General features: G+C 31.8%; 1 protein-coding gene across 1 annotated transcript; it reads right to left on the bottom strand.

Annotated features, from left to right (window-relative positions):
• Positions 1 to 836: 836 nt before the first annotated feature.
• On the bottom strand, positions 837 to 23263 carry LOC149898269 (uncharacterized). The gene is made up of 3 exons (XM_090115580.1): positions 22593 to 23263; positions 2401 to 2585; positions 837 to 1807 (listed from the first exon to the last, which is right to left on the bottom strand). Exons 1-3 carry the CDS (start codon positions 23176 to 23178, stop codon positions 1565 to 1567), a joined length of 1014 nt encoding a protein of 337 aa, XP_089971706.1. The 5' UTR covers positions 23179 to 23263; the 3' UTR covers positions 837 to 1564.
• Between the last annotated feature and the right edge of the window lie 520 nt (positions 23264 to 23783).

Here is a 23783-nt window from a genome sequence, read left to right as displayed (position 1 = left end):
CACGCTCGCTGTAAAGTGTTCGAAACGTCGGGAAAATAATATAATGAATAAATCGCGTTTAAAATCCGTAAAAAATCTTTAATTTATAGAATATTTTTATTTATTTATTTTATTGTAGATAGGGAAGCGCTTGACCACAACTCGCCTGATGGAAAGCTAAGATGTGATCTAAGATGATACGCGCTTCCCTAATAGGTAACGGTGCACTCTTCGCAATAACAATAGTTCTTGAAGTAATAAATACCTTTCACAAGATTCTACACACTAGTTATAACTAAGTAGGTACCTACTATTACGTATTTAGTGGTCTAGCGAACAACTTTGCACTGTAACTTTATGTTGATGTAGCTGGTAGTAAAAGTATTGGCAAAAACGTTTCAGTAGATTTGAAGTAGTAGTTAGAAACTAAAAAATAATAAAATAAATGACGATCTTGCTAAAGAACATAAACTTGTTACGGCGTATTTACATCAAACGAGCGAACGCTCATTCTAACCCCACTATGTAAAATTATTTTACTGTAAACAGTTTAGAGCGCAGAGCATTCTTTCGTTGTTCTTAGTGCGTTTAAAAGACTCTATGCAATGCTCTAATATTTAACAACTCGGAATACGAGTTTTCGTTTACACTAAAAGATCACGAAATGTTCTTGCTCTAGCTCTATTTTCGTTTGATGTAAAATGCACCTTTAGGTTAAAAAATTTGCTGAATGTCAATTAAATAAAAACTTTGAAAAAAGAACTTTATGCCATAGATTTCGCTACCGGGTTATGGCAACATTTCACGAATCTGGCCAAGTGTGTGTTGGTAGGAAAGTGTAGAAATAAAACCCAATAATCATTTAAAATAATTGTATTAGACTACACAAGTACAAATTTCAATTTACAAATTGGTATATATTTACAGTTTCGGTTAACATTTCAAAAGCCAAGTTATTTTGTACTAAATATATACTCTATATAATAATACAGGTTAACTATAGTTATATCTATTTTTAACATAGGATATGTTTATACATAATATGGGGACAACAGTGGGAAAAACATTTTTTCTAAGTTTATTGAAATCTGTATATAATTTTGGTAATACATATTAATTATTGACCATTAAATAGAATATGAACAACTATACTAAATAATTCCCTCGTGTATTGTTTATAATTTTGCGACATAAACAAAATATATTTACATTAATCCTTAACTAATATTTACAAATAATTTACAATTAATAATATTGCGTAGGTAAATCAAAATGTCTGTTCTAAGTAGCGGTTTTAAATTAATTTAAATATAGCATTACAGATGGCCATTATAACAAACATACATTTAACACAACAAAAAGAGCGTGTGTACACGTGTAAAAGTGAAACTTCTTTGGCAAGATTCAAAGATACCAAAATCGACCTTACTCCACGACGTGACGCTGTTGCCATGACGCGACCTTAAAATTTTACTCTCAACGCGCCTAAAGAAGTTTCACTTCAAGAACATCATTCGATATATAGAGCAGTCTCAAACCACAGTATATAAAATATCAGTAAAGCACTCGACATATTATTATTTGTCTACTGTTGGCCGCTAGTCTGTGTGCTAGGTGACGGCGACCCCTGTACGGGGGGTTGCATAGTCAAGTGCGACATCATAGGGGGTAGGGGTCGGCCCATGAGGGGGTGGGGGAAGTACTGCTGCAGGGGGTGCGGGTACATGTGGTGAGGATGGCGGGAAAACTGCGCCATCTTGAGTTTTTCTATTTCCGCCTCTTGGACGCGCTTCGCTTTCGCCCGACGATTTTGGAACCAGATCTTTACCTGTGAAATAAAGAAATAATTAGTATATACTGTAACATTTTTAAATCCTCATTTTTACATACGTTATAGTAGGTATTCATATTAGTATTTTATTTGTTTATCTGTATAATTTATCCAAAAATATCTATGTCTTTAAAGAGCTGCATTAATTTTATGTAAATGGTAGGTATACTTTCTGCTTGATTGAGTTACAAACTTTTATAAGATTTGCCGTAAATAAATGTATATATCCATTTAATAAAGAAATACATTTTGTTTTTTTAAAGACAATTAAGTAAAAGCTAGAATTTAAATTTGATTACCATAGCAATTTTTTATTGGAATTCAGCATGCAAATCTGTTAAACGCAATATGTGGTTGTTTGAAACATAGTTTGGACATGAGAGTAATACGTATCACAATGATATAGGTTACATTTATATTATTTGTAATAGGTGCATATTTAATCTCAAAACTTTTCAATATGTATTAGTTATGTATGGAAAAAATGGGGCCATGATTCGTATAGTATACTAAACTAGCTCCTTTGCTAGTTTTCCTTTGGGAAAAATTACGAAATCCGTTAGTAATATCTATGAGTATCTATAAATTACCTGTGTTTCAGACAGTCCCAGCGAAGAAGAGAACTCTGCCCTCTCAGCGATGCTCAAATACTGTTTATCAACGAATTTGCTCTCCAACGCGCGTAGTTGCTGCGCCGTGAAGGGGGTCCGCGGCTTGCGATTCGGCTTGTGTTTGCGCAGGTTGCACTTTAGCTTTGGAGGTTCACCGTTGTGATCTGTAAAGAGGTTATATGTTAGATAATGTTGAAATTAGCTACAATATTTAAAGGGGGGGTTGGTAGTAGTATGGGTAGGGGTTTTGGCACTTATGGATAGTGTAATGGTATAGTAGAATATCCGACGGTAAATGGTTATAGTCATTAAAGTGTAATAGGGGTTTTAGACATGTAACTTGGGGTTATGATTTCCTACTGTTAAGAGGACAATTCCTAAGTTGGTAATATTTTATATTATAATTATTAAGTTTATACAATAATTATTGATGTCATAAAACTAATAAAGTTGATTATTATGAATATGTTTTTTATTAATCAAGTGCATATTATGAGTCCGTTTATAAATAACAATTAAAGACTATTTATTTGTATTTTTCATATAAAACATCGATAAAAATAAAGACAAACTTATCGCAATTAAACCCATTATGCAGTAAATACATTGATTTAGGTTCAATTGAATGTTAACAAGATATTGGAATCTTATAAATATTTATATAAGAAATACTATGAACAGTAATTGCGTTTGCATAATTACCGTTATGTTAATATTGATTAATGGAACCATAATTTAGTAGAAATAGAACGATTTATCTTCTATCTATCTTCGATTATGTATATTATATTATATTCTATTATACATATTTACGCAGTTAGTGTAAACGAAATTGCAACAATAATAATATTAGAATCATTACATTTTTGACATAAACCTACACTATTGATACAGCCAAAAAATATCGTAAATATTATATTATGTTTTTACCTAAGGTTTTGTTTGACAGTCATCAGTTTTATTTGCAAGAGTGAATGTAAACATTACCTACACTTTTGCAAATAAAACTCCATATTAATTACTCCAATAACTGAAGTTCATACAATTTCAAAGCTTAAACGGCTGCCGATAAACCCATTTACTTATTTGAAAAACAAAGCTTTTTATTCGTTACAATTATACCGTTTTTTTATAGTTGGCTCCTGCACTATAGATAAGACACACGCACGTTCAGCTAGTGTGGAATGACCTTTAGTTAATGTGATAACACTAATTTATTTGTTAATTCTTGGTTAATAGGTTATAAACATTATTTTTAATAGCGACTTTTTAGTTGCAGAGAAAGTCAATTTGTTTATGGTGCTTTCCACAGAACTATAGTGATGCTTTCAACCCTGTTACAAAACCTACCTATTAATAGGTACTAAAAAATAAGATAATTTGTCCAATTTTGCGTAATTCCAACTTATACCACAAGTATAATGTGGACATGAAAAAGCAATTAAACAACATCGAGAAAATAACTCAACTCGTTAGTTTAAAATTATTATTCCTAACGACACAGGAAGACTCATTTGCACGCCTCATAAGCGAAGCGTTGAGGTGGGTAGTGGGTACTACTGTCACTTCGCGCAAAACATCTGATTTTTCAAACTTAAAATGTCTTTATGTATCATACATTGCACTTGTAAGATAATACATACACACACATATTAAGAAAAAACACTATTTTTAACGTTCATGATATTTTTGATGTCATTTTTGTTATTTAAACTAGTTAAAAAACAGTTTAAAAAAGTTCTGTCTTGGACGTCCGTGTGTCTGTATGTGCGGATCCTTTTTCTTGTTATCACGATAGCGACCGAAATACTTTACTAATCGAGTCTTTTTTTTTTCTCTTACGCTTGAGTATGCTCAGGAATAGAACCCTTTCATTTTTCAGGGTCTGATTCGATGTGGTTTAATTGTTATTAAATAAACAAAAATAATAATTAATAAATATTTATTAAAAAAAAATTATGAGGCGTGCACTTTTGGATTTTCCAAATTATTTAAAATTATAATCTCTTAAAAACGAACACAACAAAATATCCACTTATTACGATGAACAATAAATTTGTCTCATAACAAAAACAACAAAAATTTAATTACAAATTATTGCAAAAGTTACAATCGAGTTTCAAGCCACTGGAGCATAGACTAGTTAACAATTTGATAACAGATAAACAAATAAAAACAATATTTTATTACCACAGACAACACCGTCACATTTCATTAATTCTCTGTGGGATAGGTCATGTTTTATTGGGCGAAATTATATAATCTATTATCTTCTATACTTAATATTATAAAGCTGAAGAGTTTTTTTGTTTGAACGCGCTAATCTCGGGAACTACTGGTCCGATTTGAAAAGTTCTTTCTAGATAGCCAATTTATCGAGGAAGGCTATAGACTATATCATCACGCTAAGACTAACAGGAGCGGAGCAATGCGGGTAAAACCGCACAGCACAGCTAGTTTATTAATAAGCTAATTTTATTAATAATATAAAAACAGTTGCGTATGAACAGTTTAGTTTTATATTATCTGTGGCATGAGTTAACGTACCGAGGTAAATTATAGCCATCATAATATGGTCCGAGAAAAGTTGTTTCTAATGCTAGGTTATTAGTTGTGAAAAGGTGTTTATTTCTAGTTCTATAATATTATCTATTAGTTATAGTTAAAAATACAGCAATTATCAGGTACCTAATTTAGATCACATTGATTGTCATTGTTTTCATATTTCTTGTCTAAGAAATATTTCGACATTGTTACAATCTTGTATAAAAATTGTCGCCTCAAAAGTAGAATGGTTAATGTGTACTTAAGCTAATTAGGTACTTGGAGATCCTGGGTTTGATTCCCAGTTTACACTAAATATATCGATCAGTACTAAAACATCTGAGAACATCAAATGTTTGAACAAAATACACTAATTTTAATAATAGAAATAATTGTTTAGGTACTCATATAAACAGAAAGGTAGGACTCATATAAAAAGAATTGTTTCCGAGATTAGCCAGTTTTATTACAGGCACTATCAGCTCATTAGCTGGCAGTAATTAATATTCGAAATTAAACTTTGTGCTATATAAATAATTTGATAAATGTATGGAAATCCGTTAATAATCTGATAACGTTAATTGTTATTATTGTAGTTATTTTTATAACTATTAAGGAAAATGTCCCATTCACGTTGCAGCATTTTTTATTTTTCTGTGAATAGGCGTAGAATGTTTTAATAACTTTCTCATAGGTATATTATATATACCACATACCTTTACTTATACCTTTTTATGGTTTTAATCAACATGGTTTTGATCTTTCTTATAGCATTCAAAATTCAAATGCTTTAATGAACTAAATTTATCAGTAGGTACACATCGAATTATAAAATATTTGTTTGTGATATTCTTCATTTTCGTATTTCTTGACTTCAGTAACAAAATTTTTAAACTATATTGTGGTCTATGTTACGCATAATATTACAAAACAAAGATACACAAACACAATCATTTACATGAAAAATATTACTGTCACGGAGTTAACAATTTCAACATATTAATCCCGTTGTCAAACACGACTCGTTTAATAGCTAATGCGCCACAAAAAAGTAAAAAAAAATTAAATTATGTGACAGCCGAAAAAAAGTCGAAAGTGTATTAATGGCATGTTTCGACGTCAAAGCTGCCGGCGACGTAGACTGAAATAAAAATAAGGCTAGATGCAGACTTGCGACACGGTTTAGTTGCGACGATTAGCCGCGGCATTTGTGTCTGGCACCAATATGTGTGTTTACGTGATAACAAAGCTATTTTAATAATTCGAAGTAATTTGTAGGCAGTATTAAATAAATATATTTATTGGTAGAACGTTCAGAACAGGAAAACATGCTATAAATTAAATAGTAGATAGAGCAATAAAAATATAATTTCATCGATAATACTACAGAATGACACTTAAATACAGCTAATAATTACTATACATTCCTCAATTTCGAAACTATTTTAGATTGGATAAAGTGGTATCGCATTGATAATGCAAAACGGGAACATTGACATTCTTAATTAATGAAATCTAAATTTATTGTTCCCAAGATACAAATAGAGACACTTAATTAAGATAAAATGCGGTTTAAATTTAGTAATATTTGAATTTCCAAACCATTCGTGGCGTTTGTCGTTCGTGCACAAAAGATCTTACACGTTAATTTACTTGCCTTTAAAAATATACGTACGGTAGCTGTCTGCTTCGATTCTCTTGTTAATTGTCTAAAGATATCGAATGCAGATGTTTAGCATCTGAATTATTTACATGTTGTGACATTTCAAGCGTTGAAAGAAATACGACACGTTTTAAAGTACGTTACAATTGAATTTAAATCGAAACCATAAATTAGTAACAGGGCAATAATTTAAAAACGCAATTTAGTTTCAAATTTCGAATTTAATCGCATGTTTCGCGGGAACGTTTGAATTCAAAATTCGAACTATTTCCGAGTCGAGATTCTGAAGACTTAAATTATGTAGCTGTCACAGATAATAAATGGCACAAGGCTATTTAGGCGAATCAATGACATTGTCAAGACGGCGGGCGACATTGTGTCTATATTTTTACGATTTCCCCGATTAAATGAATAAATTATACCAACAATGTAAATCAATTACTTTCAACATTTAGTCTATCGCACTAAATTGTATTATTAAAAAAACCTAAATTAACTTCAAATTGTCAGAACCAAACAAATTTACCAACCAGAAGGCATCATCAAATTAAAATAAGAAACCCAAAAAATACAATACCTACACTCCAAAACTTTACTTTTTTAAAGTCGGTTGAAAATTTATCATTAGTTAAAATTTCTATTTTTCTGCCGACGGTACCAAATCGGGCTAAAAAGACAGTTGATATATTAATGAGCATATTTGCTTTTTGTGTGAGCAGTACCATTTATCGTGCGAAGCGTGGTATGTCATTCATTCCAATATTTTAAACGATCGCTTTTCTTCGTTTTGTTACATCTTCAGTGGGAAATAAGATGTTAAATGTATCTTCTTGGGTTAAGTATTTATTAATTATACACCGCTTGGATGTTTTCAACTATTTTGTACAGACATGTTAAATATTCTCTGGCATTTAGCGGGTTAAAAAGCGTAAATTATTTTAAAATTGGAAGCAATAAATTCTTATCTTACACCCAACGAACATCTCCATAGCGTAAATAAATAATATTTAAAAAACGCTTTCCAAATAAAAGCCTGTCCAAATAATATTTATTCCAAACGGTAAGTTCCAAATAAAGCTTTTTATACACCGGAAGATTATAAGATACGATGATAAATCTATGAAAACACAAAGAACTATAATAGAACTATTAACAAGTCTTCCCGGATTCCTTACGACCCACAACATTTATCTAACGATCAAACGAAGTGTCTCTGAAGCCATTCATCAGCCGACTCAATCGCTTTAAAATATGGGCCATACAAAACTCGGAACTTAGCTATTTAACCCCATTAGGAACGTTCTATTTTTGAACTATGCTTATAATATATTCAAATTTTCAATTCCATTATTCCATTTGTGAAGCATAGATGTAGATTCGTTTTTTCTTTTTAAATTTAATCTATGATTGCTCAAGTACCTCGTTTTTAAACGTTGACAACAAAAAATTTAATTATGATAAATAAAAAGCATGTTCATATCAGTAGAAATACAGCAATCAACATTATTAAAATACGTTAATTAACGTTATAAATATAAATAGATTAATAAGAAGTTATTCTATTATCTGTGCTCACAGTAATGAGTTGTTTTATTACGCGATTATATTGTTTTGACTGTTATTATGATTTATTTTTATGTTTAATATAACAAGAGCCTAGCCAAGGTTTTAAATGACGTTTATCAATTTTTATTCGTCTTAATTATCTACGAATTAATTACCTATATACCAATATTAATAATAATTTTATGTCAATTGTAAAATTTCAAGAGAAAACAACGTTGTCTATAATTACACAGTCAAAAAATAAATTATATCACCAAACAAACACGTGACGTATTATTTAAATCATTTGTGTCTGACGATATTTAAATTTAACGAAATTTACATATCTACTAAACAAATCGTATTAAAAGCAAAAGTATGTTAAACGAGATTACCAACCAAATCCTTGTAGTAAAAATCGTTTAAACAATAAGTACATCAATAAATTTCATTAAATATTTAAAAACCATATCCACATTTAATTTAACTGAATGCCGTTATGAGACAATAAAACCGTCAATCAAAGATTTTTGTTTTACTTTTGTCTCGGAGAATTTAAAGCCTATTTAGTGGCCACACCACGATTAAGTGCACAGAAGTTATGCATTGAAGTCACTTTACAAATAGCCCTATTCAATGGGACATTAGGATTTTGGCTCGCTGCCAGGTTTTAAATAGTTCTAAATACGCCCGTTTGATGGCCTCTGATTTTAGTAATGAATGTAATAATTTGTAGGCGATGTGAATGTATTATTGGTTTTAAAGTGTTTATTAATAATTTGAAGTTTTCGAATATTTTTATAATTGTTTACATATGTTTAAATAACCTGTTAATTTATTTTAAATAGAAGTCGTTATCTACTATATAAAAATAAGTCGGGTTTTCCTTCCTGACGCTATAACTCCAGAACGCACCAACCGATTTCCACGGTTTTGCATTCATTGGAAAGGTCTCGGGCTAAGTGAGGTTTATAGCAAAGAAAAGGCTGGTGGCGAAACGGAGTTCGCCCGGTTTGCTAGTAACTAATAAAATCTTGCCGAAAAGAAATAAATCATACTTTATTGAATTTCATAACTATTAGGTACATTATTAATATCCATCAAAATTATAATATGGTAAAAATTAATTGACATGCATCTTGCAAAAACTTAATATATGGTAATCGAAGAAAGTTTAATAAATCAAGGAAAGCTATCAGTCTTTTAAACTATATATAATATATTAAAATATACGAAATTTATGCTAATGTTTTTGCTGACGGTACCAACTAAGAGTCGTGTCAGTCTTGTTACGCGGTAATTGATTGGGAATGCTTCTATAATTAGGAGCATGACTTCGTTGCGGACTGTACCTAACATCATGTATAACGTCTAACTCGGCTTGAAATCTAAATTAGTGTAAAACTTTCAATGTTTCTGAGAATTACCTATTTTTAACAGATTATTGTGAAGTGTAAACAGATTATTTTTGTGATAGGTACTTTTTGGCTTGACATTGGTACCTACTACCTACTTTATTAGGTATTAAAGTAAGTTTGAAGTTCAGATTTTTATTCACTACTATAGCAGTCCCCGGCTTCGCCCGTGGTACATGTTTACGTTTCCTTTCCATAAGAACCACTACTATAAAAAATATTTAACGAAATCGGTTCAGCCGTTCTCGAGTTATGCGCTTAACACATTTTACGATTCATTTTTATGTTATAGATTTTACACGTGGAAATTTAAAATTAAAAAAATGATTATATTTTATTCAAATATAAACACATAAATATAACAACTTGATAAAAATCAAAACCAATTAATAATTCTTGTTGATTTTATAATAAGTTGTATCAAAGGGACCCGCTGATAAAAAACAAAGTTTAAATGAAGTTATAAAGCGGTCATTTACCTGCATTTTATATTTGTCCACAAATTGTTCTGACTAAGACAATTTAATTAATATAATAAAACAAGCGGTTCACCCCGGCTTCGCCCGTGGTACATATTTCGCAATAAAAGGTAGCCTATGTTCTTTCTCAGGGTCTAAAAATTGTCTGTGCCAAATTTCAACAAAATCGGTTGAGAGATTTAAGCGGGAAAGCGTAACAGACAGACAGACAGAGTTACTTTCGCATTTATATTTAATATTTAATAGTAGGTATGTAGAGAACTAATATATTATTAATATACCTATATTAATTAATGAACTATAAACTCATAAAAATTTAAATTAATGTTTTGATTGCGAAGTTTTATGTTCTTTATCAGTAATATGAACTGATTGTACAGTAAGGTGATAATTAAATTGTTTATTAAATAGGACGCTATTAGTTTTATTACTTACTAGCTTTCCGCCCACGGCTTCGCCCGCGTTTTCAAAGGAAAACCCGCATAGTTCCCGTTCCCGTGGGATTTCCGGGATAAAACCTATCCTATGTGTTAATCCAAGTTACCCTCTATATGTGTGCTAAATTTCATTGTAATCGGTTCAGTAGTTTTTACGTGAAAGAGTAACAAACATCCATACATCCATACAAACTTTCGCCTTTATAATAGTATTAAGATTAAGACTAGCTTTCCGCCCACGGCTTCGCCCGCGTAGTCAAAAACCCCGTATTGTTCCCGTTCCCGTGGGATTCCGGGATAAAATTTTACGTTCTTTCTCATGTCTCCAGTTATATTTCTACTAAATTTCATTCAAATCGGTTACGTGGTTGAGGCATTAATAAGAAACAGACATACACACAGACAGAGCAAGCAACAAAAGAAACTCTAAAATATTGTTAGTAAATAGTAAGTAAATAATTGTAGTTTACCTAACGTATTGATTATTATTATTCTACATGATTTGTATTTTAAATTTCAACTGGGTTTTAATTAAACATGGAAACTTACTCATAGGTAAGTAAATAAGATTATTTTTCACGTTCGAAGCTAAACATTGAAATCACAAATAACGAGATGTCTACGGTAAACGCACAACACGAAATAATTTATAAATAATAATATAATAAGAACCTATACCAAAATAATGTTTACATCAAACCATCCCGTAATTTTTCTAGTATCTATTAACTTAAATAATATAACCCTCATGTCTTTATATTCTATAAAAATTTAAAATTCGCAATCTCCGCACATCGAATCATCCTGCATCTCTTTCATAATGACTTAAAAATGATACCAAATCTAAAGGTAACAATTGATTTTTTCCATTCTAACATAACTAAAAAAACTAAAGCTTACAACTCTATAAGTTTTTCAAATATATTATGTCAGATATTAATAAATGAACAAGTTAATGCACACAGCGGGAATCCGCTCACCCACGCCGTCGCCCACCTAAATAATATTCTATGTCTATGCCCATTATAATAGAGTATTCAAGAAATGTGAAGAATCTATTGTATGGATTGTGTCTATGGTACTTTGGATAAGGTATTGGTATAACGGTTTGTGGATGCTGGGTAAATGTGAAATACAGAAGGAGGGGTTAGAAATTCGATCAAGGAAATGCTGTTTGTTTTTCTAGGGATTTTGGGATTATAGCATTATTGAAGAACATGACATAGTTTACGTAATATGAGATAAAAAATAACTTATATTCATATTATATTGCTCTACAAACACCTCTATCCAATAAAGATGTTCTGGACAAACAGACAGACAGAGGGACGGAGAGACACTCCAATGCTATGTAAATTTTGGGTTAACCATATCATTAGATAGATCATAGAATATCTACCTATATTGAAATTTAAAATATAAAGCTATGTATTGGATAAGTCATAAAATGTAAACATGATGACGTGATGATGAATAGTTATTTGCAATAATGTAGTTATTATACAGTCCATAGGTAGTATAGATACCTATTAAGTACTGTATATATTTATAGGCGCAATAAAAACATTAATTCATTAATTATAACGAATAGGAGTTTCACTTATAATTTCATTAAAGCTGAAACAATGTAATGTTTCCTAGAATTACGTTATTTGTACGAAAATTATTATAGCCTTGTGATTCATAAAAAATCGACAATTTCATATTACAATTATTACCTTTACTACACGCAATGTAAAAACTACCTACTAATTTTATAATTACAAAGAGTGTAGATATCTATGTAAGTATCTCGTGTTATATTAAACGGTTTTTATAAATTTGATTAATTTTAGCGTACAGATAGCAAAGAATAACTTTGGTATCTACTAGGCTATATGCTTTCACGAAAATAAATCTTTAACTAACTAGATTAAATAACGAAAGTTAGTTTGTATGAAAAACACAATAAGTGAGCGAAACCGCACGAAAAGCTTGTCGCACAAATAAAATAATATAAATAAGCCACTTAATAAGTTAAAAAGGAGCGTATTCTAAAACCATTAGCAAAATTCGTTCTCCAAATTAGAATCGAAACGCGTTTCCAAGAAGGCCTTATAATTTATGTTTCAACAATAATATACAGCTCGATGACAAATTAACCAATTCTCTACGCATTATTATTTTAATTAAAACTCGTTTCTAATAATTTTTAAGATTGAATACAAATTATAATTTATGGAGCGCTTTGAATTCATTTTGTTGAAAAATTTGTATGACCATATATCATGGGAGATTAAAATCGATATTTTTGATAGCAATTTATCGATACTGTTAAATGTCTAGTTGATTAGGGATATTGGAGTTCTTTGAATTTGTTTTTTGAATTGATTTGTCCTTTTTCGCTATAAAATTGTGTGGAGAGACTAAAAGGTTATAATTATTACAGTAATTTAAGTATTAAAACATTAATTCTATTTAAACCAATTTATTATCATTTATCATCCGCCTGGCGTCGAATTACCTAATTATTCTGATTTTACTATGACTATCTCATAAAATGAATATTAACTCTATATTATAATAGAGTCATTTATATATTTTACTTTTGAGATTATTAAAGTTAAATGAAACCTAAAACTTTTCCCGAAGAGTGTAAAATATCCAAGAAGGTAATATAATTTCATAGAAAAAATAAGCGAATAATCGTTAATTTTTATACGACAACCTTGTATCGATTCATAAAATTTTATTAACATAATACCAAATCAGGTACAAAAACAGTAGCGTAAATATTAAAAACAAAGTTTTATGGTATAATATAACCTGTTCTGTTAATATTTAAATGCTAATTTACATACAAATTTGGTAGCTATCCGATCGTAGATTTTATGGATATTACAGTTTTTATGTAGCGACCGATGGCTTTTCTCAATTAGTCTTCATTCATATTTATTAATTTATAATATTATTAATAGAACCAGTCACCGAGAAGCAATAAAGACTATGGGTATGTTATTTACATAAATGATTAGCAAAAATGAAATGTTTATTACTTCTCTATGATGTTTTTAAGAGTGCTGTCATAGAGAGATTTAGTTAAATTTTTTGTATGTTAAGACTGTACAAATAGGGCTACATCATATATATTTAGACTAGGACTAATAATATCTTAAAGTTTAATTAAGTAGTGTTAGATGGATTCAAGAACGCACATCACTAGTCGCGGACACGTCCCCTCCCTAAGGCTGTCAGATGTCAGTCGATTGCGCGGGTGAGAGCATTGTGTGTGCGCTTTATTCTTTTGGCTACATTAAAAACTGTAAATTCATTCAAAAGTCTCTTTAATTTCCTATTAGTTGGTATCTATTAGATAAACTAATGGGTAACTTATCCGAATAGAAAATAAATCAGAGAAATGAATCTGACCCGTTCTTCAAAAACCTAATTCATGTAAGCAAAGTTGTAATAACTACATATAATATTCATTTAAATGAGTGTTTATAAAATTATTCAAAGCATAAACTGAGAATAATGTGCAATTTTGCGAAAACAACGGATTTCGTGAGGGAATGTGGAATAAAAAGAAAAAGACATTATAGGCCTAATGGGCATTTCAAATCGGTTACTGTTTGTAGCAGGCGAGAATTTCATTTTTGTTATATTTTTTATGTTTTAGTATTTGTACAGGTTTAGAATAAGCTGGTAGGTAGATACTATACTAAGTAATTACTACACTATTCAATTATGACTCTATATTTGTTTAAAATATTTTTTATTGATTGTTGTAGGTCTTATCACAAAAATAACACGAAGAAATAGTATTTTTCTCCATAGTTATGTAGCTTTTATATACGTAATTAGTTTGGAAATATTTTTAATTTACTGTACGATACAGCTTATACCTATAAAGCTCTTACTAGTAACGAACATATCTAATACATATTATAAAGGCGAAAGTTTGTAAGGATGTATGGATGTATGGATGTATGGATGTATGGATGTTTGTTACTCTTTCACGTAAAAACTACTGAACCGATTACAATGAAATTTAGCACACATATAGAGGGTAACTTGGATTAACACATAGGATAGTTTTTATCCCGGAAATCCCACGGGAACGGGAACTATGCGGGTTTTCCTTTGCAAACGCGGGCGAAGCCGCGGGCGGAAATCTAGTTTTGTAAATAATCCCTATGCATCAATGTTTGTCAGCAAAGTAAATCACTTCAAAGGGATATTGATTTAAATGTACCTAACCCACTAGGAACAAAGCAAACGCATTGCGTGTGGTTAAACATCAGTTAAAGCAAGAGTTAACTCGTAACATTTCGCTGACAATTATACTTTAACTAGCCACTTAAACCACAGTTTACTAGTAACTTACTGTTCGGCGAAAAGCTAAAAATATATTTCACACACCATACGAATTTCAACCCTATCGCACTAGTCTTTAAGGTCTAGCTCAGCCAATTAGGAATGTTCGCGAACTAATTTGTGCAGGAAGTATGGATGGCGTGATGCAACACAGTACCGTATAATCTCCACCTCTGATGTTATCTAGAGATTTATTATTTTCTGTCATCGTCCAAAAGACGTTACCACGCGTCAGTTGAGCCGCTAAAGTTATCTGCGATCTTCGACCTTATCTACACATCATAGGACAACAATTCCCTTGACGAACACGTCATTTATGGACCTCCCATGCCGCCAGCACAATAAACAATCCCCCAAACAATTAGAACCGCAATTCGTAATTAACTGGAATGGAAACGAAATATCGATAAAATTGTTTAAAAATCGAATGCAGGCCAGACATTCAATCGAGCGACTCGCACGCAAACGAATCGATTAATCGCTCCAACCGCCAGGCGGAGCCACGCGTCAATAAAATATGTACTTGTAAAACTATCGCGAAATGAATTAAAACAGATGGCGAGCCAATTAGGGAAGGCAATCGAGCGAGTATCGAGCGAAAAAAGTGAAGCCTTCGGACAAATTTGTCACATATTACAAGGTATTATGGTATCAATTCGCAAATGGGTTTAGTAATGTTTTGGCTCACGGTACCGTTATTTTGATAGACAAATATGGGGGTTTTCTTGGAGTACACTCGCAAATGCTAGTATTTATATTATACGGTGCTAATTAGTAAATGTTAAGTTAATTCCCGATAGCACGGCCTAATTGGTTACCTTAATTACTGGCTCGAGCATTTTGTACGAGCCTTAAAAGCGTTGTGGTGTTCAGTGGCTCAAGCGAAAATATTATAATGAGAGTAGAATATTCAATTAAACGCATATATGAAATCCTTTGAGAAAAATATACGGCCCTAAGTGTAACTATGCACTATGTTTTCTTAATTATGTTTCAAATTTTATATTATTGACTTTTGTAACTCTACGAGAGCCGTTGGCAAAAATGTCACGTCAATTTCTTTAAACATAAGATAATTGAATACTATTCGAAACTAAACGAAACAATAGAAATAATTTCGTTATTCAAGAATAAAATTAAAGAAAAGTATATAAATAGCTAATTAATTCTTGAAGGCTTGAAAAACAATATTCATACGAACGACTACAAAGTTCACTGTTCGTTCAACACAAGAGGTCAATATAGATCGGCATCAAATCACATTAATGTATAGCTAATACTGCTTTTCAAATTCCCAACAATAATCAATGTTATCGGAATAAAAATCCAAGCTAATTATATAATACAATCCAACATAATGGCGACAGTCACACCGTGAAAGCAATCGGCTCTTAATCGAAATCCCTCAAGCGTTTTGCATTAGCAATTTAACATTCGTAATAGTATGGTAATAGTCTATTATCCTGGACCGTAAACAAATAGGAAATACAGGTAATAGTCGTATTAACGCGTATTATAGTTCGTAAAAGCGGTAATACGGTCGCAGGGTATTGTACCTCGATAAAACTGGTTGTGTTTTATTTTTCAGTCGCCCGTGATTCTTTGGATACGCGCTTGCAACTTATTCGGTGTCACATGAGGTTTAACAAAGAGTAATGTTAATAATAGATGTGTACAATTGAATAAGATTGCTTCGTGTATATTATACGTATTTGTATGCTTAATTATGTACAAAATAGCTGCTTAGAATTGGATAAGAATTTGATACAATGATATCTTATTACGGGACAATCAGTCAATAATTGTTAGGTGCTATGTAAACCTCAATAGATCCAAATATTAGGAAATATCATTGATATTTTTTGTAATAACCATTGTTTGTTTTTCTTTTTTATAAGTTATAAACTGATGATATTAATCTTTTAAAAACTATTAGGTAGTAGATATTTTAATAATAAACACTTTTGTAGTGAGTCATATTATGTCTGTATTAATATTAAACGTGCAAATTAGCTAAGGGAATTTACTCCATGTTTTAAACTAATTTTAGTTAAATGAATATCAAATTAAAATACTTTTACCTACGTTGTCCATTATAGTTAAGAATATTTTTTACACAATGTAAAATTATTCTTATGTGCACTTAACTAAGTTACATATTATGGATTAACTATCTAAAAATGTCGCCAAGATGTTATTTTCAATACTTAGGTATTTTTTGTTTCATTATCATATAACATATTTTACAAGCAAATCCGTTTCGCATTATCTCCAAACTAATTCAATTAGGTACTTCCTCCGCTATCATGTAATAAAATACTAAAAAAATTACAGTTAATTCTGTGCCTCCAGTGAATAAGGGAGTAAGACGAGTTATTCCCTTTGGTTTTTATTGCACCATTGGATTCAGCTCGTCAAAATACACAACATATCAAAAGGTCATATCTCTAGCTGCGTCCTAACCCATTTTTTCGAATGACCCAAACGGTATAAGTAGGGTGTGATTAACGGTATAAGTTACCTTATCCATCATTTTAGGCAATCGCAAAGGAACTATTCGTCTCGAGTCAAAAGTACCCACGAACACAAAGACGTATGTGTAGTTATACTTTTTGAATAAAGACTTAATTCATTTTGTTCCATCAGTCCTAAACACTATTTTAGTATAAACGCATTTGTGTCATTTTTCTAACATGAGCATAAAGGAACAACTCTTTTAGTGTCATTGGTTCAAGTGACGACATGAGACAGTTTGGCATTAATGCCGTGTTGCTATTGGTCTATTAATTGAATACTGCACGGAAATAACACACCATACCTATTCCTTATTATTTTTAAATCGTTTTTTTCAATAAATCTCCAACAACAAATCTTTATATTTTTTAAAAAAGGTATTTATCAGTTAACTTGGGATACTAATTTATGGAATATTCTATGGAAATTAACTATTTTTTGCAATAGATATTAAAAATACAGTTAACACATTAAGTGCATTTAATGATATTATACTCTTTGTTTATATAAATACAGAACGATAATTGAATCATCTAAAAAAAGCCAACAAAAATGTTAAACTTATATTTTCTTCTTAAATAATTGGGTAAGTTTAAAAAAAAAACTCGTTTTTAATTTTTTTTTTAAATTATCTAACTACAATAATCAAGACAATAATATTATAGTCTATAATAGTCGCATAAAAAAAAGTATTTATAACCAGTCTTGACAATTATGAATATCGTTTTCTCTGCATATAGCGTTTTAGCCACTGTGCTTTGGTAATTTGCCTTTTTTATAGGAAAAAAATCCGCAATATCGATACTTCTTTGGTCCTGCATTTTCGTAAACATTTTATGGATACTCTGGTACCACATATTTTGAAAAAATTGGGCTATTGTCACGTAGAGTCTCTTCAAAGTGCGTGCCACAAGTCGTATTTGCATCCAAGGCACCTTCAAATCTGTGCTTAATTTTGCATAAAATCTTTGCGGCTCATTGTATTTTCTTTATTTATCTACATTATATTGATATTATATGATATAGACATTGTTAAAATTCTATATCATGCCGTAAAAAATCGCCACTGACCACCTATAACTTTTCCTGTATTAACTGAACATACAGGAATATGGTTTTCGGTCTTCTCTTATCTCTTTATAGTGCTTGTATCCTCAATGTATACCACCATGACATTGTGGCGTTGCCACTTTTATTATCTATATTTTACGAAACGGAACGCACTTGATCGAATTTTAAATTGATTCGACGATTAATTTTCACTAGGACAATAGTTAATACGCAAAACGCAATACGCAGTTGATACGTATTTAATACCAATACTCAATGATTGTCTCCTGCTAACCTGTACAGACTAGGCTCATTGTGGTGACTGGTGAAACATTGTATAGCATTAACAACATAGTACTGTATTATTGAAAGATCGATTAAACGTTTATTTTACAATCTACGACTTTCATTATACATGGGTAACAAAACCCCATAACATATTCGGTTTTACTCCGGACAACATCTTCAGCCACCCAATCCCCTTGCTTGAAGTCCAAATCCAGCGGAGGACAATAATCGTCATTTACTAAAATTGAAGGTTTTTCGTCCTAGTATAAAAGTTGTCTGGATCCCATTTTATACACAATCTATAGTATAATACTATAGATATCATGTGAAACGTGACTTGGAAAAAAATTATTCAAATAAATCACAAAATAAAAATTTGAAACAATCTTAAAAGTTACGAAAAGCCCAATTATACGTCAAAATGACGCACAACATCCTCTTTACAACAAAATGGCGGAATTTACCGGGATGAGCCAACTATGTACTGCTAGGTCTCGACGGCTAATAAGTTGGTTCTGGATTTTGCAGCGATTCGATGGTAAATATAGAAGAGTTCATACGTCAAATTTACGTAGATTGGACTTCTAGGGTTAAATGCATAAATACCTAAATATTGCTTTGTTTTTATTATCTAATAACGAAAAAAAACCCGTTGATTTCATTCGTTTTTCAAGCTACGTGCATAGTTTTTCCACTAAAATGCCTCAATTGAGTCATAAAGTACACAAATTTCAAGCATAATAAGTCACATCATTTCTATAAAACCAAAGCTGGCAATAATATAAGTCGTGTTGTGCGATTATGAACATAGTGCATAAGGGCATAAGTCGTTATATTGCAAAGAGTAAAAAAAAAATTATGTGAATACATTGAGTTATTCCATGAAGTACTCGTTCATAAGGCCACAACTACAAAAAAACACGAAAAAAGTATATTTATGGGGTTGTTACAATATGTGTTCCTATGTAAAAATATAGTCTAACATCATATCTTACACATACAAGCTTAAAATTTTGAATTACTAAAGATTTAGTATTGATATACAGTTTTTTGTCTCTCCTGAAAAGTGCTGTTTTTGAGTTATTCCCTTATTCACTGGAGGCACAGATTAATGAAAAATGTAAATTGAGCGTCAGCCGTTCCGTGCGTTGTCGCCATTATTATACTCGCATGTTTCAATATAATTTTGTTCTTGCAATTTTATCAATTAAAAGCGAACAAAAGCATGTTAAGTGTGTAAATTCATAATGTTAAGCTGTAATGTAGCTTTCAGGATGTTTTTGCGGCTTATCGCTCATTTTTCAGTAAGCTATGCGTTCGTGTGAGAAATTGCATTTTGAGGTTATGTTTTTTCCGTTGCCGCGCTTTTCGGTTTTACTTTTTTTAATCATGGCATGGGACAATGCGTTTAGACACAGACCACAGTTGACAGATATATACTACGTACAGTTTAGATTTGACTTTCATTTGTTATTGAATATCGCAAATAACTAAGACGTAGTTACTATAGTTACGTGAATAAATACGTGAAAAAGTAAATAATTGAAATGTGAATGCAGGAATTAATTACACGTGGTACCTACTACTAGAATCGAGACCTATTTATATAAATGTCCTAAACATGTTTACCTACTTTCAAATAGCGGAACGGTGGGAAAGTAAGTACAAACACTTTCATTTATCGAAAGGTTTTTTTAAAAAAGTTAACAAAGTCTTGCTAATGAAATAAAATCATTTGCGTTTACAACGTTTTTATAAGCGAAAGGAAATGTGAGTAATGCTCCTGTAGGCTGTAACTTATTAATTGAAGAAGAAATTACATGACATGTTTTATTAGGGAAGCAATTAATTAAGCAACGTTCATACACATTTAATGAAATACCTACATACCTAGATTAATTTTGGCTGTGGCCTGTGAGTATTTTAAAATTGATTAAAATACCTTTGCAGAAACAAACTTTTAATACATTAAAGAAACTTATTCAAAATTAAATTTACAAGAGAACTGTGTGGCTTACAAGATCTAAATATGATAATTGTATAAACTACAAATAACTGTCATTGTGAGGGTATTATGCAAAGTCGTCGGCCATGTTGACGCGATCCCGCCTTGCCGCCATTTTCAAATATTGTTTTCGCATTTCGACAGATCCGCTATTTATGTTTGGCTTATGGGTTTATTTGTTTGTTTGTAACCGGTTTTAGAAGATTTTCGGCTTGTGTTTCGAAGGTGTCTGTGAATTTTGGGGTTATGTTAATTTTGTAGTGTCGAACGTTTGTTAAGTCGATGGGTAAGCACTAAGCTTAGTTTAAAATTGTGTGATACGGACTTAGGTAACTATAGATACTTTTGTAGTACATATATTAGTTTAGTAAGGACGCCAGTTACTAGTTATTATTCTGGATAGCAGGTAGGTAATATCTACGTAGATACATATACCTACCTACTCTGGTTAGCAGGAAAAATCTTAAAATGCAGAACGTCTACGACAGCGATATTTTGTAGCTATAATATGACACGAATAGATAATATCAACATAATAGTAATATAATATAGACAGATACAGATTAGGCCTATGTAAAAAAATATAACCGTAATCATAAAAAATCTGATTAGCACAAAAATATAATCCAATTAGAGATTAAATCTGACAAGATTTAAGGCAATTCAAGTGACGAAAACATTTATTAAATATTTATTCTAGAGGAAAATGAATTATCATTAAAAACGAGCGTAATTGTAAGACTAAATAATAATTATCATAATAACATAATTGATTGTACAATTGAACAACAAAATTGCTCCAACATTCTTGCTTCTTGTAAAGTTAAATTTATTAACTGCGTAAATTTTCTAATTAAGTATCATTATCATTTTATATTTAAACGAACGGTAATAAGGTAATAAATATAACCGAGTCATTGTAATTATAAACAATTGAATATTTTCTATTCAACAATATCGCTTTTATAACTAGGTATAGTTTAAAATTATGTAATTCGAAAACGCGGTGAAAATAAATTATTTATCAACATTAGCACTAAAATAATACGGTCACGACCTAATGCTAATAATTGGTATTTAAATTTAAATCTAAATCAAATAGTAGTTAGTGCCTATTTAATACTTGATTTATTTATAGAAAATCGTAGAAATTAATTTCCAAATATACTTTTGAATACTTAAAATCAATTAAATAAAGTAGATACAGATCAAAGTAGATATAAATTAATACCGTAGACCTTCCTAACTCAATACGATATTAAAAATATTCCGTCGATGAAGATTATTCTTCTAACTAAATAGAATTATGCAACGAACAAATACACTAATTGTACCTACAGTTTGTACTAAAGCAATGCGTGTCAGGTTATAATTATTGCATACACTTGCAATTAACGGTGTTTTAAGTGCGTGGGTAATTGCATCAGGCGATTACATTTTTGTGTAATCGTCTATTCAATATCAGGAATTTACATTTAAATCACTTTACAAAACTATCGTGCAACCATTATCGCATATCATACTTAGGCTTAATACACCTATAATTATATGCATGATTACAGTTACAATTATTACAGTTATTAGAGAAGCTAAAGAAAGTGACAGTGAAGAAAAAATCGTTGAAGCGAACAAAAAAGTGATTTATGTTCTGTCAAATGAAGTGTTCTGTGACGATTGAACAATGCGACCCTTGGATAATATTAAGAAGCCTGAAGCGTGTAAAAATGTTTATTTAAGTTTAACAATTCAATTTAATGCTCTATACTCATATAGACTAACAATGAAAACTACAAATAAGCATATAATTACCAAATCGATTAAATTTCAAAGAGGAATGTTTAGAGGTAAAGCAAAGTGAAAAATAATGAATCTTACCTGTTAGATGTCCAGGGAAATGCGATTGGAACAATGGTCCAAACGAAGGCACGACGGGAGGAGGTCCCGCCCAGCTTCCTAAGCTGTGGTAAGCCGCCGCTGCAGCAGCCAGCGCGCTGAACGGGGTCGGCCTTATTGGTCCTAGCCTCTCTTTTTCATTGCTAGATATTCTGTCATCGTCGTCACTATGTCCGCCATTCTGCAGATCTTCCACATCGACTATAGAGTCTTCCTGATTTACGGAATCTTCGTATTCTTCGTCAGAAGACGTTGCATGGGCTGATACGTTTAGATTCATAGGTGAAGCATTAGATGACGGGCGCGGTGATGATTTTCCGCCGGGGAGCTCCGGCTGCGCTTCAGGAGATTGCCTCAAAGGAGACTCCGGGATCGTCCGGTGATGCCTGATCATCTCGGCCTCATCGACTTGGTTAGATTTCGTATCAGCCAGGATCGAAGCGACGCTGAAACTGATCCTCGACGCCTTTGGCGGTTCCGTCGCCTCCGCGGGGCTGCTGGGATATCTCGAAACACTCTGTATCGCCATGTTCACTTCTTTCTCCTCGTATATTTGTTTCTTTAACATTGAACGCCGGTCAGTTCCATTTAGCACAGTTTCACAATGGGGTCGCGATCGTAGGATCGTGTACGCATGCGGGCGCGGTCGGAGGTTGACTGGCCGGCGAGGAGCGGCGGATACCCTCGCAGCGGGGAGGGCGTGGCCTACGTGGGACACGCCCCCAATAAAGCCATCTCGCTCAGCCAATCGACCGTTCGCGAGCGAATTGATCCCGGCGCGGGTGAAGGGGGGGACGATTTAGCACGCTCTTATCTCGTTAGTCTCCTTTGTGATACTCGAATTTTTTGTAGAAATCAAAACATAATTACCTTTTGTAGGGGTTCGCGTGTTTTGATCGCGCACTTTATGTCCGCCACCAGAGGTATAAAGTATAAAAATATAATGAGCAGTGAATACCGCTTGTTAAATCCTTTTGAGAGGTACGGTTCCCTTTAAGAGATTAGGGCTAAGGGGCGATGCTTTGCTGAAATTCGGCGTTCTGTTTACGGATCCGTTTCAAATAGCGCCCGTGATTTACAACTTGTATGACAATCAGACGTTTAGCGTTGTTATAAATTATTTGAATTATTATTTAGTAATTCATTACTAACGGTTGGTAGCTTTAAAGTGTT

This window comes from Colias eurytheme, chromosome 23 (assembly GCF_061535395.1).
Source record: "Colias eurytheme isolate Ceu_HAF_F1 chromosome 23, ilColEury1 Martin Lab GWU primary, whole genome shotgun sequence".
NCBI classification, from domain to species: Eukaryota; Metazoa; Arthropoda; class Insecta; order Lepidoptera; family Pieridae; genus Colias; species Colias eurytheme.
This window is presented reverse-complemented; position numbering and strand designations above follow the sequence as displayed.

Coding starts and splice junctions, on each gene's coding strand:
- LOC149898269 (XM_090115580.1), bottom strand. CDS start 23,178: ATGTTAAAGAAACAAATATACGAGGAGAAAGAAGTGAACATGGCGATA. Junction 2,586..22,592: donor TTTCCCTGGACATCTAACAG/GTAAGATTCATT, acceptor ACCTCTTTACAG/ATCACAACGGTGAACCTCCA. Junction 1,808..2,400: donor TGGGACTGTCTGAAACACAG/GTAATTTATAGA, acceptor TTTATTTCACAG/GTAAAGATCTGGTTCCAAAA.